Raw genomic sequence first — 23600 nt, forward strand, 5'->3', positions numbered from 1 at the left:
TTTGCGCTTCGCCCAGGCGGAAAACCGATCGCGAACCTATCGAAAATCTAGCCCATAGTTCAGACATAAAGTTCTATTGTTTTTATAGCTTTTCATTGTTATTCTAACTTACGTTTAGTTTCAAATGTATTATGTGGGGCCATAATTTGCTGTAGGAGGGTACCAAACGTCATCTGCCATTAGTTATACTTGCCAGTTTAGGTTTTAAAAAAAAATTTGCGTGACAATTGCTGAAAGTGCGAGTTGCTAATGGCGCTGCAAGGGAAACCGGGCATCTGGAACCTGAGTGAACAGGACAAGCAACTGTGCATTTCCATAACCAATCAGGTTGAAGGATTGTGAAATTAACAGCGCAATGAATGAGAAGGTAGTAAATTAGAGTGGGAGAATTCAATGTCAAATCAGGTACAGAAAGAGAAATGAAGAGGGAAAGAAAGATTGGATTGAGAGAGAAAAAAAAGAGACAGAAAGGAAAAGTTAAAAAAGTTAACATTTTAAATTTTACATTTTTAAAATCTCCCAACGGAAATTAAAATCTGAAGGAATGAGACTCCACACTTGTAATGGTTCATTTTCAGTGCCAGAGAAGTTGACTGGCAATAATTAACACACATTATATTGTTAAAAGTATATTTAGACATGGACAAGACTTAACTTTCTGGGGTGAGTTTAGTTCGTATCTATTGCACAAATGCAGCAACCTCACACCGTCCAATGCATTTCAATGGTGAGGCAGACAGCGAAATGCCATTTTTGCGAAGGTAATGGGAGCGGAGCAACTCGGACAGTAACTTTTGGATATTTAAGTTTCACCACGTATCTGCCCCTCACCTAAAGTTGCTGTACCTGTTTGCACACAAATAACGGCGAGCGCCATTAGCCTCACTGTTATTTTGACAGCAAATTCTGGCCCCTAGAGTTTTGTTTTGTAAACACTACCACCGATATGAATGAGAAGTGAAATCACTAATCTGAATTCAAATTTTTAAATACTATATATATATAATATATATATATATATATATATTTATATATATATATATAAATAAACACATTGAATACATTGAGTGTATCTAGCTATATTTGACTACAAGCTTTTTATCTTTAGACTCAGCAACGAATAAATGGTTTATTTACTCAGAGCCAATCTCCTTCATTCAGGAAATCAGAGAGTGCAAGGATAACTGCCTTGTTAGAGCACTTTAGTATTGAGTAAAATTAATGGTGGTGTCAGTCTGGAAATACTTTGGTGTTGACATCTTTTGATATACTTACTATGCTATACTTCTTTTTCTCAATAACAATCTTTTCCCCTGAGGTGGCATGGAAATAGTTTTTTTGAATTTTCATGAAAAGCTCTTCAGGAGATTCCATTTTCCATTCATATTTTATTCATGTTTGGTTTTTTTGCTGTTCTTTTCCAGCTTTCCTTTACTATATCGTTTCTTTTTTGATGTTTCTGTCATATATGTGTCCTTGATAAAAGGATAAATTCACTGATCTCATACTCCCAGTGGAGAGTTGCATTCAAATAATGGGGGGGGGGGGGGGGTGAGGATAGATAATTTTATTTTAATTCATTCTCAGACTGCGGGCATCACAGGCAAGGCCTGGATTTATTACCCATCCCAACTCTGGAAAAGCTGGGGGGTGGGGTGGACAGCGTCCTTGAACCGATGCAAACGGTTTGATACAACTGAGTGGCTTCCTAGGCCACTCCCCGAGGACAGGTGTTGGTGTGGGACTGGAGTCACATATAGGTTAAACTGGGCAAGGACAGCAGGTTTCCTTCCCTAAAAGGACATTAATACGCCAGTTGGGTCTTTATGGACATTTTTATTGATACCAGCTGTTTTATCAGGGTGACAATGCCATAGCCCAGTCTGCGGTCCAAGCTCCCCTTGAACATGATTCTCCACTGGGATTGTGGAATCAGTCAGTTTACTCCATTATCTCTTCATTTGTTTTTTAGTTGTTTGCTTATATTAAATATAGAAACATAGAAAATAGGTGCAGGAGTAGGCCATTCGGCCCTTCGAGCCTGCACCACCATTTAATAAGATCATGGCTGATCATTCCCTCAGTACCCCTTTCCTGCTTTTTCTCCATACCCCTTGATCCCCTTAGCCGTAAAGGCCATATCTAACTCCCTCTTGAATATATCCAATGAACTGGCATCAACAACTCTCTGCGGTAGGGAATTTCACAGGTTAACAACTCTCTGAGTGAAGAAGTTTCTCCTCATCTCAGTCCTAAATGGCCTACCCCTTATTGGGTGTTTGAGTGACCTTTTTAATTAAACAGCTGGTTCCCTGGCTTCCAGACAGGAAGCATTGACTAGTTTAGTTGCAGCTACTCATACCCAACACAAATGAAGAGAGATGGTTGAGCCAAATAAGATGGGGCCTTTCCAAACAGTTCGGAAAAATAAAGCAGGTTGAATGCAGTTTCATTGCAAAACAGGTTTCAAGTTTCCTTTTTAAACTGGAGTCTTTGTGAAAGCTACTGTTTTTTTAAATTCCTATTTTAGCAGTGCTTTAGAGTTTCACAAAGTAACAGGATATGGTTAACGCCATCGATGTGCTGAAGTCGATGATCGCAGGCGTGAATCATAGTGCTCAGAAAAGGCAGGGCCCTTCCCTACAGGGAGAAAGCAAGGCTAAGTTACCCTACTCTTGTGCGCGCCTTGTAGCTGATTCCACAGTGGCACTGGAAGTTGCATGGCAGCAGGTTGACCCTCAGGAAAAAATGCCTCTTCAAAAGAGGGAAACAAGTTGTTTTCTCCCTCCCTTTTAGATCTTCCCGAACCATGCAACATTCTGCAAGGGCAAGCAAACAACCTTCACCCAAGAGTATAGTCAATGTGTGTAATTATGTGCTACTGTAGCAGCTTTTATGAATAGTTCCTCAAGGTATTGTAAACTCTAACATTGAAGCTTGGTTTGTGGATTTTTTTCCTCATGCAGCAAGTTCCCATATAACTGCTCACAGAAATCTAGATTTTCCAATATAGTTTTAGATGATCTCAAATAGAAGTATACTATTTGCTCCCAAATTTCTGTGGTCATTTTATTAGCTCCAAGTGAAGATATGTATGGATGTAAGGTGCACATTAGTGGAAGTGGAAAATGCATGCGCTCATATTTTGGTACGTTGTGCTCCTCACCACGCTGCTCAGAAGGAGCCCCTGGTATTAATTGTCCACCATATGAGGATTCAAATCCAGGCCTGTCAGTTGTCTGATGACCAGCCAGTAACTATTCTCCTTGGGGGAGTAAGCAATCTGGAATGGACTGGACACAATAAAGGTTATGGGCCCCGAAAACCCCCAAGTTATAGCGCTGAAGACCTGTCACCATAGGTAGTCCTTCCCTTAGCAACACTGCTCCTGTACAGCTATGATGCTAGCATCCACTCAATAACGTAGAAAATTCTTGAGTTATGTCCTATCCAAAAAATAGAATAAATCTAAGACAGCCAATTGGTCCCCATCAACGGTTTCAACAAAGACCTTCTCTCCATCATAACACCAGGAGTGCAAATGATTTCAGTGTTCGGCTCCATTCACAATTCCTCTGATAATAAAGCAGCTCATGTCAGCCTACAGTCAGACTTGAATAACATTCAGACTTGGGCTGACAAGTGGCAGGCAACTAAGTGCCAGGTAATGTCCAGCACGAACAAGTGAAAGCCCAGCCATCTCCCCCTTACCTTCAACTGCACAATCATTGCTGAGTTTCCCACCACCAAGGGGGGCTCTACTGATCAGAAGCTTAACTGGACCAGCCATATCAGCACTTTGGCTACAAGAACCGGGCAGAAGCTCGGTACTCTGCAATGAGTGGCTCACCTCCTGACTCCTCAAAACCTCTCCACAATCTGAAAGGCTCAAGTCAGGAGTAAGACGAACACTCACCACTCACCTAGATGGGTGCAGCCACAATAATCAAGAAGCCTGGCACCAACCAGGTCACAGAAGTTTCCCTGATCGTGCTCCTGCCACTCAACTGAATAGGCACCCCCTCCGTCGCCAGTGCACTGTGGTTGTAGTTTGTACTGTCTACAGGATGCACTGCAGCAACTTACCAAGATTAAATAGCACCTCCCTTTCTTGAGACTACTACTACCCAAAAAGGACAAGAGCAGCAATGTTGTGTGAACACCGTCACCTCTACATTCCCTTTCCGGTTTCAAAAAAAACTTACTCAAAAGTCTTTTTGACCGTGCCTTGAGTTCACCATTTTTCCATCTTCCCCTCCTGCTCAATGTCCTCATTTATTTTTCTCCTTAATATAAAGTGCTTTGGGATGCTTTCCAGCATGCGTGAAGCACTAAAGAAATATGGTTGCTGTTTACTACTGCAACACCATTTGCCTTTCTATTATAGGTTCACTGCACATCAATAAATTTTCAGTAAAACGGTAATGTTTCAGTGTAAATTCAGCAAGTATTAATGGGCACTTGCACCAATCAGTGGCTCAATAATCGAGCCATGCACCAAAACTACCAATAAAAAGCAACAGTGCATATAACTGGTATCCTGGAGCACGTTCAAGGCAGCAATTTAATTTCAGAGTTCAGGTAGCAATTGTATAGTACTCTTCTGGATTATGATGTTGTTTGAACATCTCAATCAGATTATTACCTTGTAAACACATGCAGCTATCGGTTACTATCTACAAAAACAAATGTGTGTTCCAGCCCTAGTATTTAGGATGAACTTCCAAGGCCTTACCTTCTGCATGCAACGTGACACGCAAGCAGAAATCATTGCCATGGACGTTCCAGGGTGTACACTGAGAGACTGCAGTTCAACTACGACATCCTGAACAGGGAATCTCAACAGAGGACCTACAACAAGAGGTAAATGGACTTGATTGCCATTTGCTTCAGGTAACTTACAGAAGCTGTACAGTTTATCATGTATGCAAATAAGTGAAATAAATCTTAAAAAAAAAAGAATGCATTTCAATAACAAAAATTAGACATATTATTTAGCACCTTGTAGACACGAGTTTTTAACTCCATTTTCAACAGCATGCCGAGCTTCTTTAGAAAGTTGCTCCACTATATGATCTGAAATCTCAATCAGAGGTGTTGACATTGGCTCTTCTCCTAGCCATGGACGGACAGAAAGCTCGACTGTTACCAGGTTGCGTTTATTCCCTACTGTTCTGTCCAGGGTATCTAACAGAAAGAAACAACTTGCATTTATACAGTGTTCATATATAGTCCTCAGTTACTCCTTTTGATGTGTAGTCACTGCTGTTTTATAGGTAAACAGGGCAGCCATTGTGCACGGAGCAAAGTCCCACAAACGGTGAGGTTGATTGAGGGATAATGTTGGCTAGGACACTGGGAAAACTCCCCTGCTCTTCTTCAAATAGTGCCATGAGTTGTTTTACATCTAACCAAGAAGGCAGATGGGGCCTCGGTTTAATGCCTCATCCAAAAGACAGCACCTCCGAATGTACTGCATTGAAGCGTCAGCTGGGATTATGTGCTCAAGTCTCTGGAGTGGGGCTTGAAACCTTTATAGAGACATTCTTCTACTTTATTTTGATTGAAAAGGTATTATGTTGTTATAATTTCATGTATAATATTTTGTTTTTGTTGCAAATGCTTTAACCTTTGCGCCTCCATACTACAAAGATGAAGGCCAGAATGTTCTGTTTTTTTGAAGAATCTCGATGTGAATCAGGCTGGGATTTCTGCCAGTGATAAAGATGGACCTTGAACTCTGGATGATATTCCACAGCCAGGGTAGTTTGCATTTTTGTCATGGGCTTCCCAGCCTCTGCTTGGCTGTAGAACTGAATTGATTGCAGGACAGTCGATTCAACTCCTATTGGGGAATTTAAATCCCCCGTTCTACCCATAACAATGCGAGAAACAAGCAGATGTCCTTTGCAGCCAATATTACTAAGGTGCATCTGACAGGAAATACATTGTGTGGTGTATTACTGTCATTTAAGAGTAATTATGACATGCCTGCCCATTTCTGGGTGGAGTATAATGTTGGAAAGTGTGAGGCAGGAAAAATCAAAGAGCAAGTTTTTTTTTTAAATGGAGAAAGATTGCAAAGTGCTGCAGTACAGTGGGACCTGGGGGTACTTGTGCATGAAACACAAAAGGTTAGTATGCAGGTACAGCAAGTGATCAGGAAGACCAATGGAATCTTGGCCTTTATTGCAAAGGAGATGGAGTATAAAAGCAGGGATGTCTTGCTACAGTTGTACAAGGTATTGGTGAGGCCACACCTGGAATACTGCGTGCAGTTTTGCTTTCCATATTTACGAAAGGATATACTTGTTTTGGAGGCAGTTCAGAGAAGGTTCACAAAGTTGATTCCAGAGATGAGGGGGTTGACTTATGAGGAAAGGTTGAGTCGGTTGGGCCTCTACTCATTGGAGTTCAGAAGAATGAGAGGTGATCTTATCGAAACGTATAAGATTATGAGGGGGCTTGACGAGGTGGATGCAGAGAGGATGTTTCCACTGATGGGAGAGACCAGAATTAGAGGGCATAATCTTAGAATAAGGGGCCGCCCATTTAAAACTGAGATGAGGAGACACTTCTTCTCTCAAAGGGTTGTGGATCTGTGGAATTTGTTGCCTCAGAGAGCTGTGGAAGCTGGGACATTGAGTAAATTTAAGACAGAAATAGACAGTTTCTTAAACGATAAGGGGATAAGAGGTTATGGAGAGCAGGCGGAGAAGTGGACCCGAGACCATGATCGGATCAGCCATGATCGTATTAAATGGCGGAGCAGCCTCGAGAGGCCGTATGGCCTATTCCTGCTCCTATTTCTTATGTTGTTATTAGCTACACCTCATTTCACTTTTGTTGGGAAATACTGGAAGCAACAGGGCCATGTGAGGAGTCCGTGGAGTGGCATCTGAATAAGTTTCTGCCTCTGTCTGAGCAGCTGGTGTAACTTTAATGGAAAATCTGAACCGAAACATCTCATTTAGAACATTTCTTCAATGGCATTACAAAGACTGAATATTACAGTGCTTACCATTTGAGCTTGCAGTCTGCATTATAGTTTCTCTGTAGGCCACCTGGAGCGGTCCGAGATATGTCTCAATTCCATATTCTCTCTTGATTCGATCATGAATTATCTCAATGTGCAGTTCACCCATTCCACATAAAATAGTCTATCAAAGCAACAGATAACAGTCAACTGATGTTTCAGGAAGGTAATTAGAGTTGAGCTACAAATCAACTATAATCTAACAGAATGCGGAATAGGCTCGAGGGGCTGAATGATCTATTCTTGTTCCTACTCTCTTGCAAATACAAATTATTTAATTAATAGTATCAAGTAGTGCAGGATTGTTTACTACTGTTCGATATATTCATTGTCTTGACAATATTCTTCATTTTACATAATACGGTAAATGGTTTTGTGCACTAATCTAACCAAAGAAAGATCAGTCTTTCCAATTAATATTGAACTAAGTAGTACTTCTAATTGTGAAGATAAAGTGCAAATGTAAATGGTGGGGTCAGGGAAAGAGAGATACAGAATGTGTGATGCAGAATGCATTGAATTTCCAACTTGCAACACTGTGCATTTATTGCAAGTTTCTCAAAAGGAAATGGTTCTCCAGAAAGAGAGAGAAGTTCAGTCAACTGGGACATCCTTTGCACTTCTGAGTTGTCAGTTTAAACAGCCAGGCTGTAAAGTGGATCTCTGATAACATAACATTTCAACACAGTCATAGCACAGGACTTTGCCCATGCACCATGCCTTTATAGTAGCTGGAATTCCCGTTTGACTTCTAGGTGGTTACCCGCACATAAAAATTAGATCTAATGAAATTAACATGTTATCTACAGCAGTACCATGAGTACAATATCCAAGTTTCACAGCAAAGCAAAAATGTATGACTAGTGACTACAAGGTTATACATCACCTGACCAGAATCCGGGTCAATCTTCACCTTTAAACTGGGATCTTCCCGCTGGAGGCAGGTAAGAGCATGGTCCAGATCTATATGCAGAAACAAGCTTTTGTGTATCGATTTGAAAATATAAAAAACAGGAAATATATCTGCTATTGTCTACAGATTGGGTGTACAGCAAGGACTGTAAGAATCTGCGAAATGCAGTCTCATTACTGGTCAAGAAAATAAAGTTGGATATTAATAAAGCATTGTACTGCACCTGGTTGTTTTGCCATTGATGGTGGCTCAATTGTGCAAAAGAAGACTGGCTCTGGAATCTCAACTGCAGCCAACACTGGACCTTCCTGCTCCTTATACTGTTTCCCAGATTCCTTCCCTGCTCGACGGGCTGCAGCTGCTGCCGATGACTTTGATGAAACGACTGTGTCACCAGTTGCTGTCTGAGAGCAATGCAAAGACATATCAAATGTTGACATTGTACAGTCTCTGCTTGTGATGGGCAAATGCCTTGTGTACAATCATGCATTGAACTACTGCTGACATCTCCCAACTTGGGTGACTCCCAACTGGCATTGAAACCAATGCCGATATATTCCGTTGTCCCCATTACTGGTGTCAACTGATGTCAGTGGAAAAGCTCCCTAATAGCAAGGGGAACAATGAAATGACAATCTCCATAGGGCTGCAAAACAATAATGAAATGAAGGCTATTTTACGTTACTAGGCATAATGCATTAACCTGGGACAAACATATACACGTTCTCCTGGCATTTCTTTGGGAGTTATGATCTCGCACATTAACTTCAATAGAAAACCCCCAAAAATATGTAAATGGCAGTTTCCGTTGTTCCTCTGGGGTTTCTAAACTTATAGTGGAAGATGGGGGAATCCTGCGGAAATTGCACCCTGTTATATTTAGGTTTTCTTTCCCATGTCAACATTTCTGTAGTAGGAGAAACATCAACTTAATCTTCACTTCCCTTCCAAAAAAATGTTCATCACCCACTGCCAAACACAGGATAGAAATCAGATACATTCATGTCGCTTATTCCTTTCTTGGGTCACGTTCATAGTGTGTAAAACTGGGGAGGGGGAATGTCACAAAAACATGAAATGGTCTAACAACATATTATTCTGGGAGCCCAGTTTGATTTTTCAGCCAGATCTCAGTCATATTGCAGAAAAGTTAAAGGTCTGTGTTACATTTACATCATCATCAAGTCTGGCAGCAACAGTCATCACACCTGTCAACACGCAGACTCAAGTCTAGTTAAGTTGTACAAAAGCAAACATTTCAAGAAGCTAATCAATGTTAAAGAAAATGTGAGTGTACAGAGGTAGAGTGTTCCCACCTGCTTGAGTCCCACAGTCAGTGCAATGTTTCCAGCCTGTAGTGCAGGGATCTCTATTTGCTGGTCAGCAAATGGTAGTAAAAGGCGACTCATTCGTTCCCTACACAGCACAAACAAGCAAGAGTAATGCAGTGAAAAACGCTAGTTTTTCAAAAAATAGTTTCTGATTTAAAAACACATGTGCAGTTAACTGAGCCAAACTGTCCGCTATTTACAGCAAAATATTACATACAATGAAATACCAGTATATACACCCTTATACAATAGATACAATTCAACTTATACAACCTTTTTATTTGTGTCCTCTTCACCTATCTAGATACTGAATGAATATAATCTCTCGATTTCTTGAATTGGTAATAATAAAGCCCTGAATATTAGTCCGTTTAGGCCAGGATGGGTGGGAGAGGACGGAGCTAAATTCTGAAAAACGTAATTCCCAAACCACCGCAAACGTGCCTACTTCTGATTTAACCAGGGCGGGTTGGGTGGAGAGAGAGAGAGAGAGAGCCTGCTCACGAGAGGGTCAGTAATTCAAATATGCTAATCAGACCACATGCCTCCGATTTTAACAGACTTTTACATTTAACATCTACGAGCTGAGTTTCCCAGGGCTTGGAAAATGGCTGGATCCAGCAAATAAGTGCTTTTCCAGCAGTGCTTGTGGACCAGGATGAGCTGGAGTGCTTCCACGCCCCCCCCCCCCCCTCCCCCGGCCTCAAAAGCTAACACTGCAATCGGCCGATCACTCCTACCCCCAATCTCCAGGCTGACCCACGATCTGAAGCCCCACCCGCAATATCAGGGCCTTTGTCTTTCTTCGATTAAAGTGCCATACGTATGCATTTAAAATCACTCATGCTTCAGTATGGGTAACGGAGTTATTACAGAAGGTCAACCAATGATTGATATAGTTTCCTGTAGTATATACAAGCACTCTAATAACGACTCCACGAGGTAAGGTTATAGTACTTGAACTGTAGTGACCTTAGTCCTTTATTGCAGCTCCTAGAGTGAGGACACCAAGAGGTGAGCTCCCTTTTATACTTGGTTTCCTGCAGTGTACAGGTGACCCTTAGGTCTCCAGCAGCAGCACTCTCTGGTGGTACAGGTATAGTGTATACAAGGTGAAGGTACATTCAGTGGTCTAGTGTTACAGTACATACATTAACATGCATACATGACAACACTTCCCCCTAAGCCTTTCCCAAGTCCTTATTGCCATGACATGGGGAGGTGATCAGTTGTGGATGGTGGGGGGTTGTGGTGAGGGTTGTGTGGGTGCTGGGTGTGATCCATGTGTTCGTGGCTGCACACATCCATCCCCACCCATACATAGACCATGTGGGTGTCACTGTTGGAGGATTCAGTAGTGGTGGAGCAAGTACATGTTGTTATGAGTAAGGTACATACATTGTTGAATGGGTAGATGGTGCCGTTTGGTGGTGGGCAGGGCCACAGGGTGGTGTGGCCTCCTTGTCCTCCATTGGTGGTGGAAGTCTGGTCATCCCAGGTTCCACCGGGAAAGCTGGAGGGTACTGGCCTCTTGCTCCCGGTGCTGGCCCTGGTGGCCAGGGGGGGTAGGGCCGATCTGGGGCAGGTTGCCAGTGCTGGTGGCTATGCTGCCCATTGACCGCCGTCCCTACAGTGGGTATGCTCGCATTGGGTGTGTGTGAATCCTTCCTGGGGCATCACATTGGTCCCGGAAGCAAAGGCTACATGATCAGGTAGCCCGCTGGACCTGGGTGTTTCCCACAGGGGGTTCCCTTTGGCATTGTCATTATACATGTAGAACCCAGTATCATTTCTCATTCTATCATTAGCATACATGATACATTGGCTCCAATCGCAACTAGCTACTTCGACATTGTTATACATCTGTACACTTTCATATTTGTCACTTACAACGCTTTCTTGTGTGCTATCAGTATCTCTGTACAAGGTTACATTTGGATACCTGCCTTGGTTGGTTACATTTTTGTCACATTAGCATTACTGGCATCACTGTTCAACAGTGCAAACTTGTTACTACATCACTTTTTAAAGCATTTGTTACATTTCTCCCATTGGCATTGCCGGCATCACCATTCAACAGTACATTTATATACCTGCATTCATTAATTGCACTTTTATCTTTAATATCACCGGCCTCGCTGTGCCAAGAGTGGAACTGTCTCTTGAATTGTTTTGGGTTGCCGGTCTCCTTTAAGAGGGCCTTGCAATCTTTACCCCAATCCGGTTCGCCGCTCGGTAACACATAATGCTCCCTCAATGCTGCCCCTCGAGGTCTGGTCTCGGTCATCTTGATTCCAGGTGCTTCGCCTCATGGTGCGGGCACCATCTTCTTTCTCTCCACGAGGTAGGCTGTGGTGATCCTTCTCTCCCCAGGTTCTGCCACGGACGCCGGAAATTTACCTTCTGCGCCAATCTTCTTCCCTCGGAGTTCTGCCACTGGAGCCCGGAAGGCGAGGTCTGGTCATTCATGTTGGGTTATCGCGCCGTTGAGTTGTGCGGTCTGTGTCGTCACCGCGCAGTCGAGTCGGACAGTAGGATTTTCAGGTGCTGCGATGGATTCGAGTTTGGGGTCTGCGTAAGATGTCGATCGCCGGGGCCCGGAAGCCTTCGTTGCTCCGACAGATTTGGACTTGCTTCATCCATCATCTTCCCAGAGGCGTTGGACCATCACCGGCAACGATCCACAAGGGAAGCTTGTGCATCGCGCCACCATGAGATACCTGGACCTCCACGCTGCCAACGACTGGGATGGTGCCTTTTGTGTAGGTGAGCAGCTTTGCCTGGATTGGGGACATTTTGGGTCATTTGGCGGGATTGTCCCAGAGTTTCTCAAAGGCCGTCTGATTCATCAACGACTGTCTCGCCCCTGTGTCAATCTCCATCAAGACTGGAACCCCGTGGATTTCGACTTCCATTTTCCACGGGGAACTCTCAGTGGAGCAGGTATATATTCTGTACTCCTCTTCCAGGGGCTCAGCCGCTTCGTCTTCATCAGCACTGGAGCCCGGGTGATCGGCCAACTCTTCAGCGACTCGGTGAGTGAAACTTCTTCTGCACATTCGCTGAAGGTGACCTTTAGTGTTACAGCCTTTGCAGGTATAGTCTTTGTATCGGCACTGGTGGACCCTGTGGTTTCCTCCACAGCGTCAGCACCGGGCTAGCCAGTTGGCCCCATGTGGCGGACTCAGGGTTGCGGGACTCGGGGCAGCAGTCTTGCCTCTGAAAGTCGCCATTCGGTTCAGTGTACTCGTCGGGTTAGGGTCCTGTGTGTGAGTCATCATTCGTTTGGAGTCGAAGACTGAAATCATGAATGCCTGGCTCACTTTGATCGCCTTCTGCAGGGTGAACGTAGTGTCCGCAGAGAGCAGTTTATGGAGGAGGCCCTCGTGGCCGATTCCAATAACGAAGATGTCCCTTAGTGCTTCGGTGAGGTGGTCGCCAAAATCGCATGGTGCAGCCAAACTTCTCAGATCTGCAGCATATTTAGCAATTTCTTGGCCTTCGGGCCGCTGGTGGGTGTAGAACCAGTGTCTGGCTGAGGATGCTCTCTTTGGGTTTGAGTTGGTCTTGTATTAAAGTTACGAGCTCTGCATAGGTCTTGGTTGTCATCTTCGCTGGGGCTAGCAGGTCCCTGATGAGGCCGTGGACATTGGGCCCACAACTGCTGAGCAGGATAGCTCTGCGATTGTTCGCCAGCGAGGTCGGTGAGTCCCCAGCCAGGTCGTTTGCGATGAAAAAGTGTTCTAGCCTTTCCACAAAGGCATCCCAATCTTCCCCATCAGCGAATTGTTGCTTAGGTTAGACATATTGTGCGTGGAAATTCGTAACCTTGTCGCCAGTTGTAGTATATGCAAGCACTCTAATAATGACTCTACAAAGTAAGGGTATAGTACTTGAACTGTAGTGACCTTAGACCTTTATTGCAGCTCCTAGAGTGAGGACACCAAGAGGTGAGCTCCCTTTTATACTTGGTTACCTGCAGTGTACAGGTGACCCTTGGGTCTCCAGCAGCAGCACCCTCTGGTGGTACAGGTATAGCGTATACAGGATGAAGGTACATTCAGCGGTCAGGTTACAGTACATACATTAACATACATACATGACATTTCTGAAAGAGGTCTAGCCAAGATCTCAGTTTGTATGTAACTTTCTTCATTGCTACAGCTACCACAATTTTAGCTGTAATTGTAAGACCTAAATATAATAATTCAATAACATTTCTATTTAGAATCATTAGAAGAAAGAACTACATTTATAGAGTACTTTTCACAAAATTATGACCTCGCATAGTGGATTTACAGCCAACAAAGTACTTCTGAAGTGTGGTCACTATAATGTAGAGAAATGCAGCAGTCAATTTATACACATTTTGCCTTCGTTCTGTCACTTCACAATCAGTCCCTATACTTTGTGGTCTAGGTTTGATGCACAGAAGAACCATCGTCAGGCTGCAGTGCTGATTTCCTACAAGTGATGGCCTCAGTACCAGCTGCTGCCAGGGATTTTTTTGGCTTAGTTTTGGCCAGTGCCACACTGGAAAATTCATTCCACAGTGTAAATGGGAGCATAGGTTTGCAGTGCCAGTCCGATCAGAACTTCATACACTCTAAAACTTTGACCAGACTAGCGGTGCAAACCTATCTTCCTATCGAGATTTACTTAACTTCAACTGAAATCCAACTTCGGAAGGGAACATAGGAGTAGGCCATTCAGCTCCACAAGCCTGTTCTGCCATTCAATGAGTTCATGGCTGATGTGTATATGTTAACTCTATCCACCTGCCTTGGCTTCATATCTCATACTTGCTATATTGTAAAATGCTACGTGTGTCTAACCTGTACTATATAATTAAACTGGAGGTGCTTGATGCTGATACTGGAGGCCAAAAAGTGAAACAAGTATTCAATTCCTCAGCAGCAATACCACTGAAACACATCAACAATATAAATTGAAGTCATGCTTTCCAAAATGATTATTTTTTTTGTTTAGAATATTCATTTATCCATGGGGCTGGGTGGAGTCCTTTATTTTATAACAGCCAGATAAATACTCACGTGCAGTTTTTATTGATGTTATAAACGGCTGACTGAGGTTTCATTGTACCAGAGTAGATGCGGACAAACACCAAAGGTCCACGCTGTTTATCGTGAACAACTTTAAAGGCCAGAGCACACAGGTCATCTCCATAACAACGTCTGAAAATGCAATGGGGCATATGTCAACATATGAAAAACTTAAAAAAAAATATATAAACAACTTTCTGTTTTTAATTACATCAAAAAATACTTCACAGACATTAATTAACAAAACAAACTAAAATGACCGATCAGAGATCTCATTATTCAATTACGTAGGAGATTGGCTCAACCAAACATTATTCACAAACCAATGAGAACATTACATTACATCATGAAGCACTCAACATTGAGAATAACAAAGGATTTTTTTTGTCCGAAACTGATGAATACGTAATATTCAACTTTCAGGCCCTGTTTATGGATTAAGAATCTATGGACAGAAATTACAACTGCGGCAAGGATGTAAAACGGGTTATATCAACAGCAGCAACCTGTATTTATAAAGCACCAGTAATGTAGTTAAAATGGTCGAAGGCAATTCACAGGATCATTAATGTTGTGTCCTTAGATACTCTAACAATGATTCCACGAGGCAGTGTGTTGTACTTGAACTGTAGTGACCTTAGTCCTTTATTAGTTAACTCCAGAGTGAGGATCACACCTGGTGGCCTGCCTTTTATACTAGGCCAGACACACCTGTACAGGTAACCTACAAGTCTCCCACTGCTGTGTCCTCTGGTGGCACACCTTGAGATAGTACCAACAGTAACCATGTGGTATACATGACATCACTCCCCTCTGAGCCCTCAGTGCAAATCGCCTCTGCATTGACTGTGCTCTGGGCTTAGCTCTATGTGGGTTTTGTCTGGTTGACCTCTGGCAGGCCAGCTCAACCTTGGGTGGGTAGTTGGTGCAGTAGCGTGCTGGTGGTTGCTGTTTGTGTGTGTTCCTGACCACTCCACTCTTTCCCCCCCGCCCCCCACACTGATGTGGCGGGGGCTCCTGACATTCATGTACATTCAAGTTTAGGTAAGTGGGTTTTGCCGGGTTTTTTTGTGGTTCCGTGGTGCGACAAGGACGTTAAGATGCTTTGTCGATGCGGTGACTGGTGCGTGAGGACAAGCTAGTTCCAGAGTTGCTGGGTGGTGTCCCTGCAGTCTGGTGGCGACTCAGTGCCCGGTGCTGGCAGTGGGAACCCGGTTGGCTCGAGTAGCCTGCTCTCGGGGCTGTTGCCGTGGTCCCTAGCGTCAGGCAGGTTCACAGATGTCTGTGACGTCCCTGTCCTTTCTTTACACCCTGGGTCACAGCTGCTCCCTGAGGAGCTGTGGTCCAGCAGTGCACAGGGAACTGCTGACTCGCTGGTCTGAGTATCGTTTGGTTTGGAATCCTGGCTGGTGCTTGTTTCCTCTGGGGGAACAGTGGTGGGTGGCCCTACATCTAGGTGTATGGCCTTGGTGCAGTCTGCTCCTTCAGGCAGTTGGTGCCATCGGTTGCCTGAGAGATGGAGCCGACCCAGGGCATGGTATCAATACCGTTGCCATTGCCTTGCTGAGGTCGCTTGCTCCGCAGCTCGTGTGTGTTGGCTGCTTGTGGCCACACTTCGTGGTGCATGACTCTGGTCCCCGGGACGCAGGCTACAGCATTGGGTAGCTCACTGGACCTGTGTACACCCAATGGGTGTCTGCCTACTGCATTGGCTGCGTGCAGTGGGACTCTTGCATCGCAGTTTTTCCTTACTTATGATGGACAAGCTAGCGGTCCGATCACGATCGCACGACTTTTCCTCGCTGGTTGCATGTACAGAATTCAGATTATCAGTTACACATTTTACATGATCTGTTGCATCTTTTGTCTCTAGCTTACAATTACTGTTACATTGCTTAAATGTGTGGAAATGTCCCTTTAATTGTCGTGGGTTGCAAGCCTCTTTTAAGATAGCCTTGCTTTCTTTATCCCAATCCGCTTCTCCGTTTGGTGCCACGTGTTGCTCCATCAGCGCTACATCTCGTGGTCTGGCCGCGGCCATCTTTGTTTTCAGCGCATCACCTCGTGGTTTGGGCGCCATCTTTCCTTCATCCACGATATCGATTGCGGTGATCCTCTTCTCCCCGGGTTCTGTCTCCAACGCTGGGAAGTCGCCTTTCGATCCAATTTTCTTTCTCCGGAGTACTGCCACTGAAGCCTGGAAGGTGCGTTCGGGTCGTCTCAGCTGGATCGTCTCCACACAGTTGTGCCGAGCAGTCTGTGTCTCGGATGCCGTGTTGGTCTGCTCTCCGCTGCGGATCCACTCTCAGGTGAGGGCTTGCTTTGCCTCTGAGCGCAGAGGGCTTCGATCACTGGAGTGATGCAATCTTCCCACTTCCAATGGATCTTCTTCATCCACCTTCTGCCGAGCAGCGTTGGTCCATCACCTGCAACAATCCACAGAGGTAACTTGAGCACCACGCCATCATGGAGTACCTTTACATTCACATTATCAACGACTGGGATGATTTCATTGGTTTAGTGCGCAGCTTTGCCTGAACCGGGGCCAACTCGAGTCATTCAGCTGGATTGTCCCATGGCCTCTCAAAGGCTTCTTGATTCATCACTGACTGGCTCGCCCCCTTGTCCACTTTCATGAAGACTGGACTTCCCTCTATCTCGACTTCCATCTTCAGCGGGGAGCACTCGGTGGTGCAGGTAAACATGCTATGTACCTCCCGTGGGGCTGGGCTGCCTCTCTGTATAACAATTCATAATCCACGCTGGATTCATGGCCATCTGCGGAATCCTCAGTGAGTCCTATTTCTCTTATACATTCGCTGGAGGTGGTCCTTTGTGCTGCAACCTTTGCAAACATGGTCTTTAAAACGGCACTGGTGAGCTCTGTGATTCCCTCCGCAACGCCAGCATGGTGCTACTCGATTAGCCCCCCTCGACGAACTCTGAGTTCAGGGACTTGGAGGCCTGTTTTCTCTTGCCTGAGAGGGTTCACGCTCTACAGTCTAGTCCCTGAACGGCGCAACTCTGTGCACAGTACCTGCCGGGTTTGAGTCCTGAGGGCAAGTCATCTGCCGAGAACCGCAGGTCAAGGTCGTGAATGACTGGCTCACAGAGATGGCCTTCTGCAGTGTGACTGTGGTATCCGCCAACAGTAGCTTGTGAAGAAGACCCTCATGACTAATTCCAATGACAAAAATGTCCCGCAGTGCTTTGTTGAGGTGGGTGCCGAACTCGCATGGTGCCGCCAGCCCCAAGGTCTGCGGCGTACTTCGTGACTTCCTGGCCTTCGGTGGGTATAGAACCAGTGTCTGGCTGTGAGGATGCTCTCCTTGGGCTTGAGTTGCTCATGGATCAGCGTTATGAACTCCTTGTACGACTTGGTCGTTGTCTCCTCTGGTGCCAGCAAGTCCCTGACGAGGCCATAGATGTTGGGCCCACAACTGGTTAGCAGGATAGTGCGGCGCTTATCAGCCAGTGCGGCCGGGTCGTCTCCTGCCAGGTCGTTTGCTGTGAAGAAGTTTTCTAGCCTCTCCACAAAGGTGTCCCAATCATCACCAGCTGCAAACTGCTGCAACGTACCAAGGGGAGCCATTTCCGCGTGAAAGTTTGTAATCTCGTCGCCAGTTGTTGTGTCCTTAGATGCTCTAACAATGTCTCCACGAGACAGTGTGTTGTACTTGAACTGTAGTGACCTTTGTCCTTTATTAGTTAACTCCAGTGTGAGGATCACACCTGGTGGCCTGCCTTTTATACTAGGCCAGGCACACCTGCACAGATAACCTACAAGTCTCCCACTGCTATGCCCTCTGGTAGCACACCTTGAGATCGTACCAATAGTAATGACAGTTAACAAATAAAATATTGACAACGAACGATATAAGGAGATATTAGGACAGATAACCAAAAGCTTGGTCAAAGAGGTAGGTTTTAAGGAGTGTTTTAAAGGAGAAAACAGAGGAAGAAAGGCGGAGAATCTTAGGGAGGGGATTCCAGAGCCTAGGGCCCAGGCAGCTGGAGAGACATGGAGTGGCGAGGCCATGGAAGGATTTGAAAACAAGGATGAAAATTTTAAAATCAAGACGTTGATGAACTGGGAGTCAATCTAGGTCAGTAAGCACAGGGTGATGGCCGAATGGGGCTTAGTGCGATTTGGGATACAGGCAGAAGAATTTTGGATGAGCTCAAGTTAATATAGAGGGTGGAAGATGGGAGGCCAGCCACGAGAGCATTGGAAGTCAAGTCCAGAGGTAAAGGAATGAATGAGGGTTTCACCAGCAGATGTGCTGAGGCAGGGGCAGAGACGGGTGATGTTACGGAGGTGGAAATAGGTGGCTTACAAAGGACACCAAGGTTGCAAACAGTCTGGTTCAGCCTCAGACAGTGACCAGGGAGAGGGATAGAGTCACTGGTGGCTAGGAAATGTAGCTTGCGGTGGTGACCAGACAATGGTTTGGGTCATCCCAATATTTAGTTGGAGGAAATTTCTGCTCATCTGGAACTGGATGTCAGACAAGCAGTCTGACAATTTAGAGACAGTGGAGGCATCAGGAGAGATGGCAGTGAGATAGAACCGGGTGTCGCCAGTGTACATATGGAACCTGACGTGTTTTCGGATAATGCCGCCGAGGGGCAACACGTAGATGAGAAATTGGACTGGCAGCCCATTATATAGCCCGCTCGCTTTCAGTGCAAAGGACTGCGCTCCTGATCTTGGCTGTTCCAAGAGGAAGAGGCCTGAATGGAAACAATTTTCCCCAGAGGGAGATTTTTTTTTTTATAAAGGTGTCAACCACTCAAGGGCTCTCCTACTGAATAGTGCTGGCATGCCCCAATGTTCCATCCTGGGTCCTTCCCTGTTCCTCGTTTACATGCTGCTCCTCGGTGCCATCATTCACGGAGCCAGTTTTCACATGTATAACGTTGACACCAGCTTTAGCATTCCCTCACTACCAACTCCAAACTCCTACTGTACTGTTTGATTGCTTGTCTAACATCAGGTCTTAGATTGGTAGAACTTTCTCCAACTTATCAGCAAGATCAAAATCATGCTGTTTGTTTCCTGTCAAAAACTTGACATCTTAGTCCAATTTCACCCCCTTCCCAGCAGATTACCCTGGCTGAACCTGATGGCGTGTAACCTTGGTCTCCAATCTTCCTCCAAGGTGCACTCCTGATCATCCATCTTTTTCTAGCTTCTCTCCTAATGTTCTCTCCAAACTCACCTTGGCCATGGGACCCACCTCCCTTCTCTCTCAACAACAACTTATATTTATATAGCGCCTTTAACTTAGTAAAATATCTCAAGGTGCTTCACAGGAGTGTCTTCAAACAAAATTTGACACCAAGCTACATAAGGAGATATTAGGGCAGATAACCAAAAGCTTGTTCAAAGAGGTAGGTTTTAAGGAATGTCTTAAAAGGAGGAAAGAATAGTAGAGAGGTTTAGGGTGGGAATTCCAGAGCTTAGAGCCTTGGTACGACTGCCAATGGTGGAGGGATTAAATTCAGGGATGCTCAAGAGGCCAGAATTAGAGGGGCACAGATATCGAGGGGAGTTGTAGGGCTGGAGGAGATTACAGGAGATAGGGAGTGGTGAGGCCATGGAGAGATTTGAAAACAAGCATAAGAATTTTAAAATCGAGACGTTGATTAACTGGGAGCCAATTAGGTCAGCAAGCACAGTGGTGATGGTGAAAGGTAGTCTCAACCCTATTGTCAATAAACTGCTGACCACTCAACTACCCTTCATGGCCTGCAAGCTAGCTGAAATTGTAAATGGATCCCTCTCTTCAGGTACTGTCCCTCTCAAAACTGCCTTCAAAACCCTCAAAAAAACCATCCTCGAACCCTCTGTCCTTGCCCCATCTCCAACGTCCTTGAACAGATTGTCGCATCTCAAATCTATGTCCATCTTTCCAGCAATTCCTTGTTTGAACCTCTCCAATCAGGTTCCCCCCCCAGCCACAGCACTGAAACAGCCCGAATGAAAGACACAACTGACATTCTCTGGACTAATTCTCTTTATCCTTCTCGATCTCTCTGAAGCCTTTGATATGTTCAACCGCACCATCCTCCTCCAGGCTTTTTCTCCATTGTCTATGAGTGGGACTGTCCTCATTTGGATACATTCTTACTAATCGTAACCAGTAAATTTCCAACAATGGCTTCTCTTCACACCCCTGCACCATTATCTCCAGAATCCTCCAAGTATCTATACTTGGCTCTCTCCTTTTTCTCATCTACATGCTGCCCCTTGGCAAGACCATCCAGACATCAGGTCAGCATCCATAGAAATGCTGATAATATCCAGCTCTACATCGCCGCCTTTTCTCTCTCTCTCAAGCCCTCCACTGTCGGAGTTGTCAGACTGCTTATCCAACATCCAGTCTTATAAAAGCCATGTCATCCAGCTAAACATTGTTAAGTCCAAAACCATCATCTTCAGCCCCCACCACAAACTTTGTACCCATTGCAGCTATAGCTAAAACAAATAACATCCATTACAAAACAAAATATACCATTTTATTCTTGTTCAAGGCCTTGGTTAGGCTTCATTTAGAATGCTATGTCCAGTTTTGGTCCTGTCACATTGTGGGTAACATTGAGGCTTAAAAAGATTCAGGACGGCCAGGAGAATAATTCCCTCATCCACACACTGCCTTCGGTGTCACCATTTGAAGACATGACGACAGGTTCCACATGTACGCTAATGAAATCCAGCTCTATCTCTCCACTACAATTCTCGACTTCTCCACTGCCTCCGTGTTGTGAGCCCGCTTGTCTGACTGAATGAGGGGCAATTTCAAGTTAATCATTTGAAAGAGCAAAGCCAATGTCTTTGCCGCTTTCTCCTCTCCCCAATCCCTACCCATAAACTCCATTTCCTCACCAATGATTTCATTCCCTTTCTTTTTTTCCGAAAGAAATAAGCTTTATTTACAGTCAATGTGTGCATTCAGGCCTTAGGCTGAACCAGAGTATTCTCAACCTTGCCATTCTATTTGACCAACAGCTGAGCTTCCGATCCCATATCCTCTCCATCACAAAGACTGCCTACTTCCACCTCCCTAATATCACATGTTTTCACTCTTCCCTTTGCCAGTCTGCTGCTGAAACCCTCATTCATGCTTTTGTCACCTCCAGACTCGACAATTCCAATGATCTCCTATCCTACCTCCAATCTTCCACCTTCCATATCTGCACATATCCTATCCCGCACCAAGACCTGCTCACCCATCACCCCTCTACTCGCTGACCTACACTGCCTCCTTCACGGCCTTACCCCTCCCTGTCTCTGTAACCTCCACTAGCCCTACAACCCTCCGACAGCTCTGTGCTCCTCCAACAGTCTTCTTACGCATCCTGCCACTCCCTTCGCCTCACCATTGGTGGCCGTGTCATCAGCTGTCCAGACCTTATGATTTTTAATTCCCCCCTAATCCTTTCCGCCTCTCCATCTCTCTCTCCTCCTTTAAGACCCCTTTAAAACTTACCTATTTCACCAAGCTTTTAGTCACCCTAATATAATAGTAGCATCTCCTTCTTTAACTGTCAGTTTTTGTTTGTTTATGCACTGGATAAGTTGTTGTACCATCATTCCTGAAATTCAAATACTCACATAAAGTCACGTTGGCATTCATTTGGAGCTGGTAGATACATCGTGATGGCATCCATTAATAGCTGCACACCCTTATTCTTCAGTGCACTTCCACACAAAACTGGCACTGCTGTTTGTGCTAACGTGACTCGGCGGATTGCTGCATTTAACTGCATTCAAAACATCCAGGGTCAGTTTATTTTTGTTTATGTCATGTCATTTTACTTTCAATTTTCAAGTTTACTTAACTGATAGGGTCATGATACAATACTGGTATTTCTAGATAACTGTACATCATACTGGGCTCAAGTTTCGGCCTGAGTTGCTCCTATTTTTTTGGAGCAACTAGTTTAGAATGGAGCATCTTAGAAATTGCAATTCTCGGCATTTAGTTTGCTCCAGTTCTAGTGAGTTAGAATAGTTCCATTTTTTAGCAGATTTTTTTTTTCCCAAAAGGGGGTGCGTCCAGCCACTTACACCTGTTTTGCAAGTTTAGGCAGCGAAAACTTACTCCAAACTAACTTCGAATGGAGTAAGTGTAGATTTTTGTACGCTCAGAAAAACCTTGCCTACACTTATAAATCCGGCGTAGAGAACGGGGGTTTACAAACATTAAACACTTCACTTTTACAAATAATGAACCATCATCAATAATAATAAATGATAAATAAATCAATCAAAAAAATTTTTAAAATTTAAAAATCAATCAATTGATAAAAAATTAAGTTTCTACTCACCGACTGCAGCACCGGGTGCCTTCCAACAGCGTGCTGGGACAGCCCCCCCCCACCCACAGTGTCTCTCTCTCTCTCTGCCTCTCTCTGTTTCTGACAGTGAGGGGGGTGGGGGGGGGGGGAAAGAGGTGGGGAGGGGGAGGAGGAGGGGGGGGGAAGAGGGGAGAGGAGGGGGGAAGAGGGGAGGTAGGGGGGAGAAGAGAGGGAGAGGCGAGGGAAGAGAGGGGGAGGGGGGTAGAGAGGGGAGGGGAGGGGGAAGGGAAGAGGGGGGGAAGAGGGGAGGGGAGAAGAGGAGGGGGGAAGAGAGGAGGGGGGAAGAGAGAGGGGGGGTAAGAGAGGAGGGGGGGTAAGAGGGGAGGGGGGTAAGAGGGGAGGGGGGTAAGAGGGGAGGGGTAGTAAGATGGGAGGGGTAAGAGGGGAGGGGGAAGAGGGGGAGGGGAAGAGGGGAGGGGAAGAGGGGAGGGGAAGGGGGGAGGGGGAAGGAAAGAGGGAGGGGGGGAAGAGGGGAGGGGGGAAGAGGGGAATGGGGAGGGGGGGAAGAGGGGAGGGGGGAAGAGGGAGGGGGGAAGAGGGGAGGGGGGAAGAGGGGAGGGGGGAAGAGGGGAGGGGGGAAGAGGGGAGGGGGGAAGAGGGGAGGGGGAGAGGGGAGGGGGGGAAGAGGGGAGGGGGGAAGAGGGGGAGGGGGGGAAGAGGGGAGGGGGGGGAAGGGGGGAGGGGGGGAAGAGGGAGGGGGGGAAGAGGGGAGGGGGGACGTCGGGGAGGGGGGGGAAGGCGGGGGCAGGAGGGGGGAAGAGGGGGAGGGGGGGAGAGGGGAGGGGGGGGAGAGGGAGGGAGGGGAGAGGGGGATGGGGGGGATGAGGGGCGGGGGGGGGGGGGAAGAGGGGAGGGGGGGAGAGGGGAGGGGGGGAAGAGGGGAGGGGGAAGAG

At 45.6% G+C, this 23600-nt stretch overlaps 1 protein-coding gene across 1 annotated transcript in view; it reads right to left on the reverse strand.

Annotated features, from left to right (window-relative positions):
• The window catches only part of gfm2 (GTP dependent ribosome recycling factor mitochondrial 2), a 38544-nt gene extending 16440 nt beyond the window's left edge, over positions 1–22104 (reverse strand). Inside the window, exons 1-8 of the mRNA XM_070868442.1 lie at positions 21962–22104; positions 14335–14475; positions 9266–9365; positions 8173–8353; positions 7923–7999; positions 7022–7160; positions 5002–5187; positions 4736–4851 (exon numbers count right to left, since the gene is read on the reverse strand). Coding sequence (XP_070724543.1) covers positions 4736–4851; positions 5002–5187; positions 7022–7160; positions 7923–7999; positions 8173–8353; positions 9266–9365; positions 14335–14475; positions 21962–22017 — 996 coding nt within the window. The 5' untranslated portion in view covers positions 22018–22104. The remainder of the gene's footprint in view (positions 1–4735; positions 4852–5001; positions 5188–7021; positions 7161–7922; positions 8000–8172; positions 8354–9265; positions 9366–14334; positions 14476–21961) is intronic.
• Positions 22105–23600: the final 1496 nt, after the last annotated feature.

The sequence above is a fragment of the Pristiophorus japonicus genome, chromosome 1 (assembly GCF_044704955.1).
Source record: "Pristiophorus japonicus isolate sPriJap1 chromosome 1, sPriJap1.hap1, whole genome shotgun sequence".
Taxonomy (NCBI): domain Eukaryota; kingdom Metazoa; phylum Chordata; class Chondrichthyes; family Pristiophoridae; genus Pristiophorus; species Pristiophorus japonicus.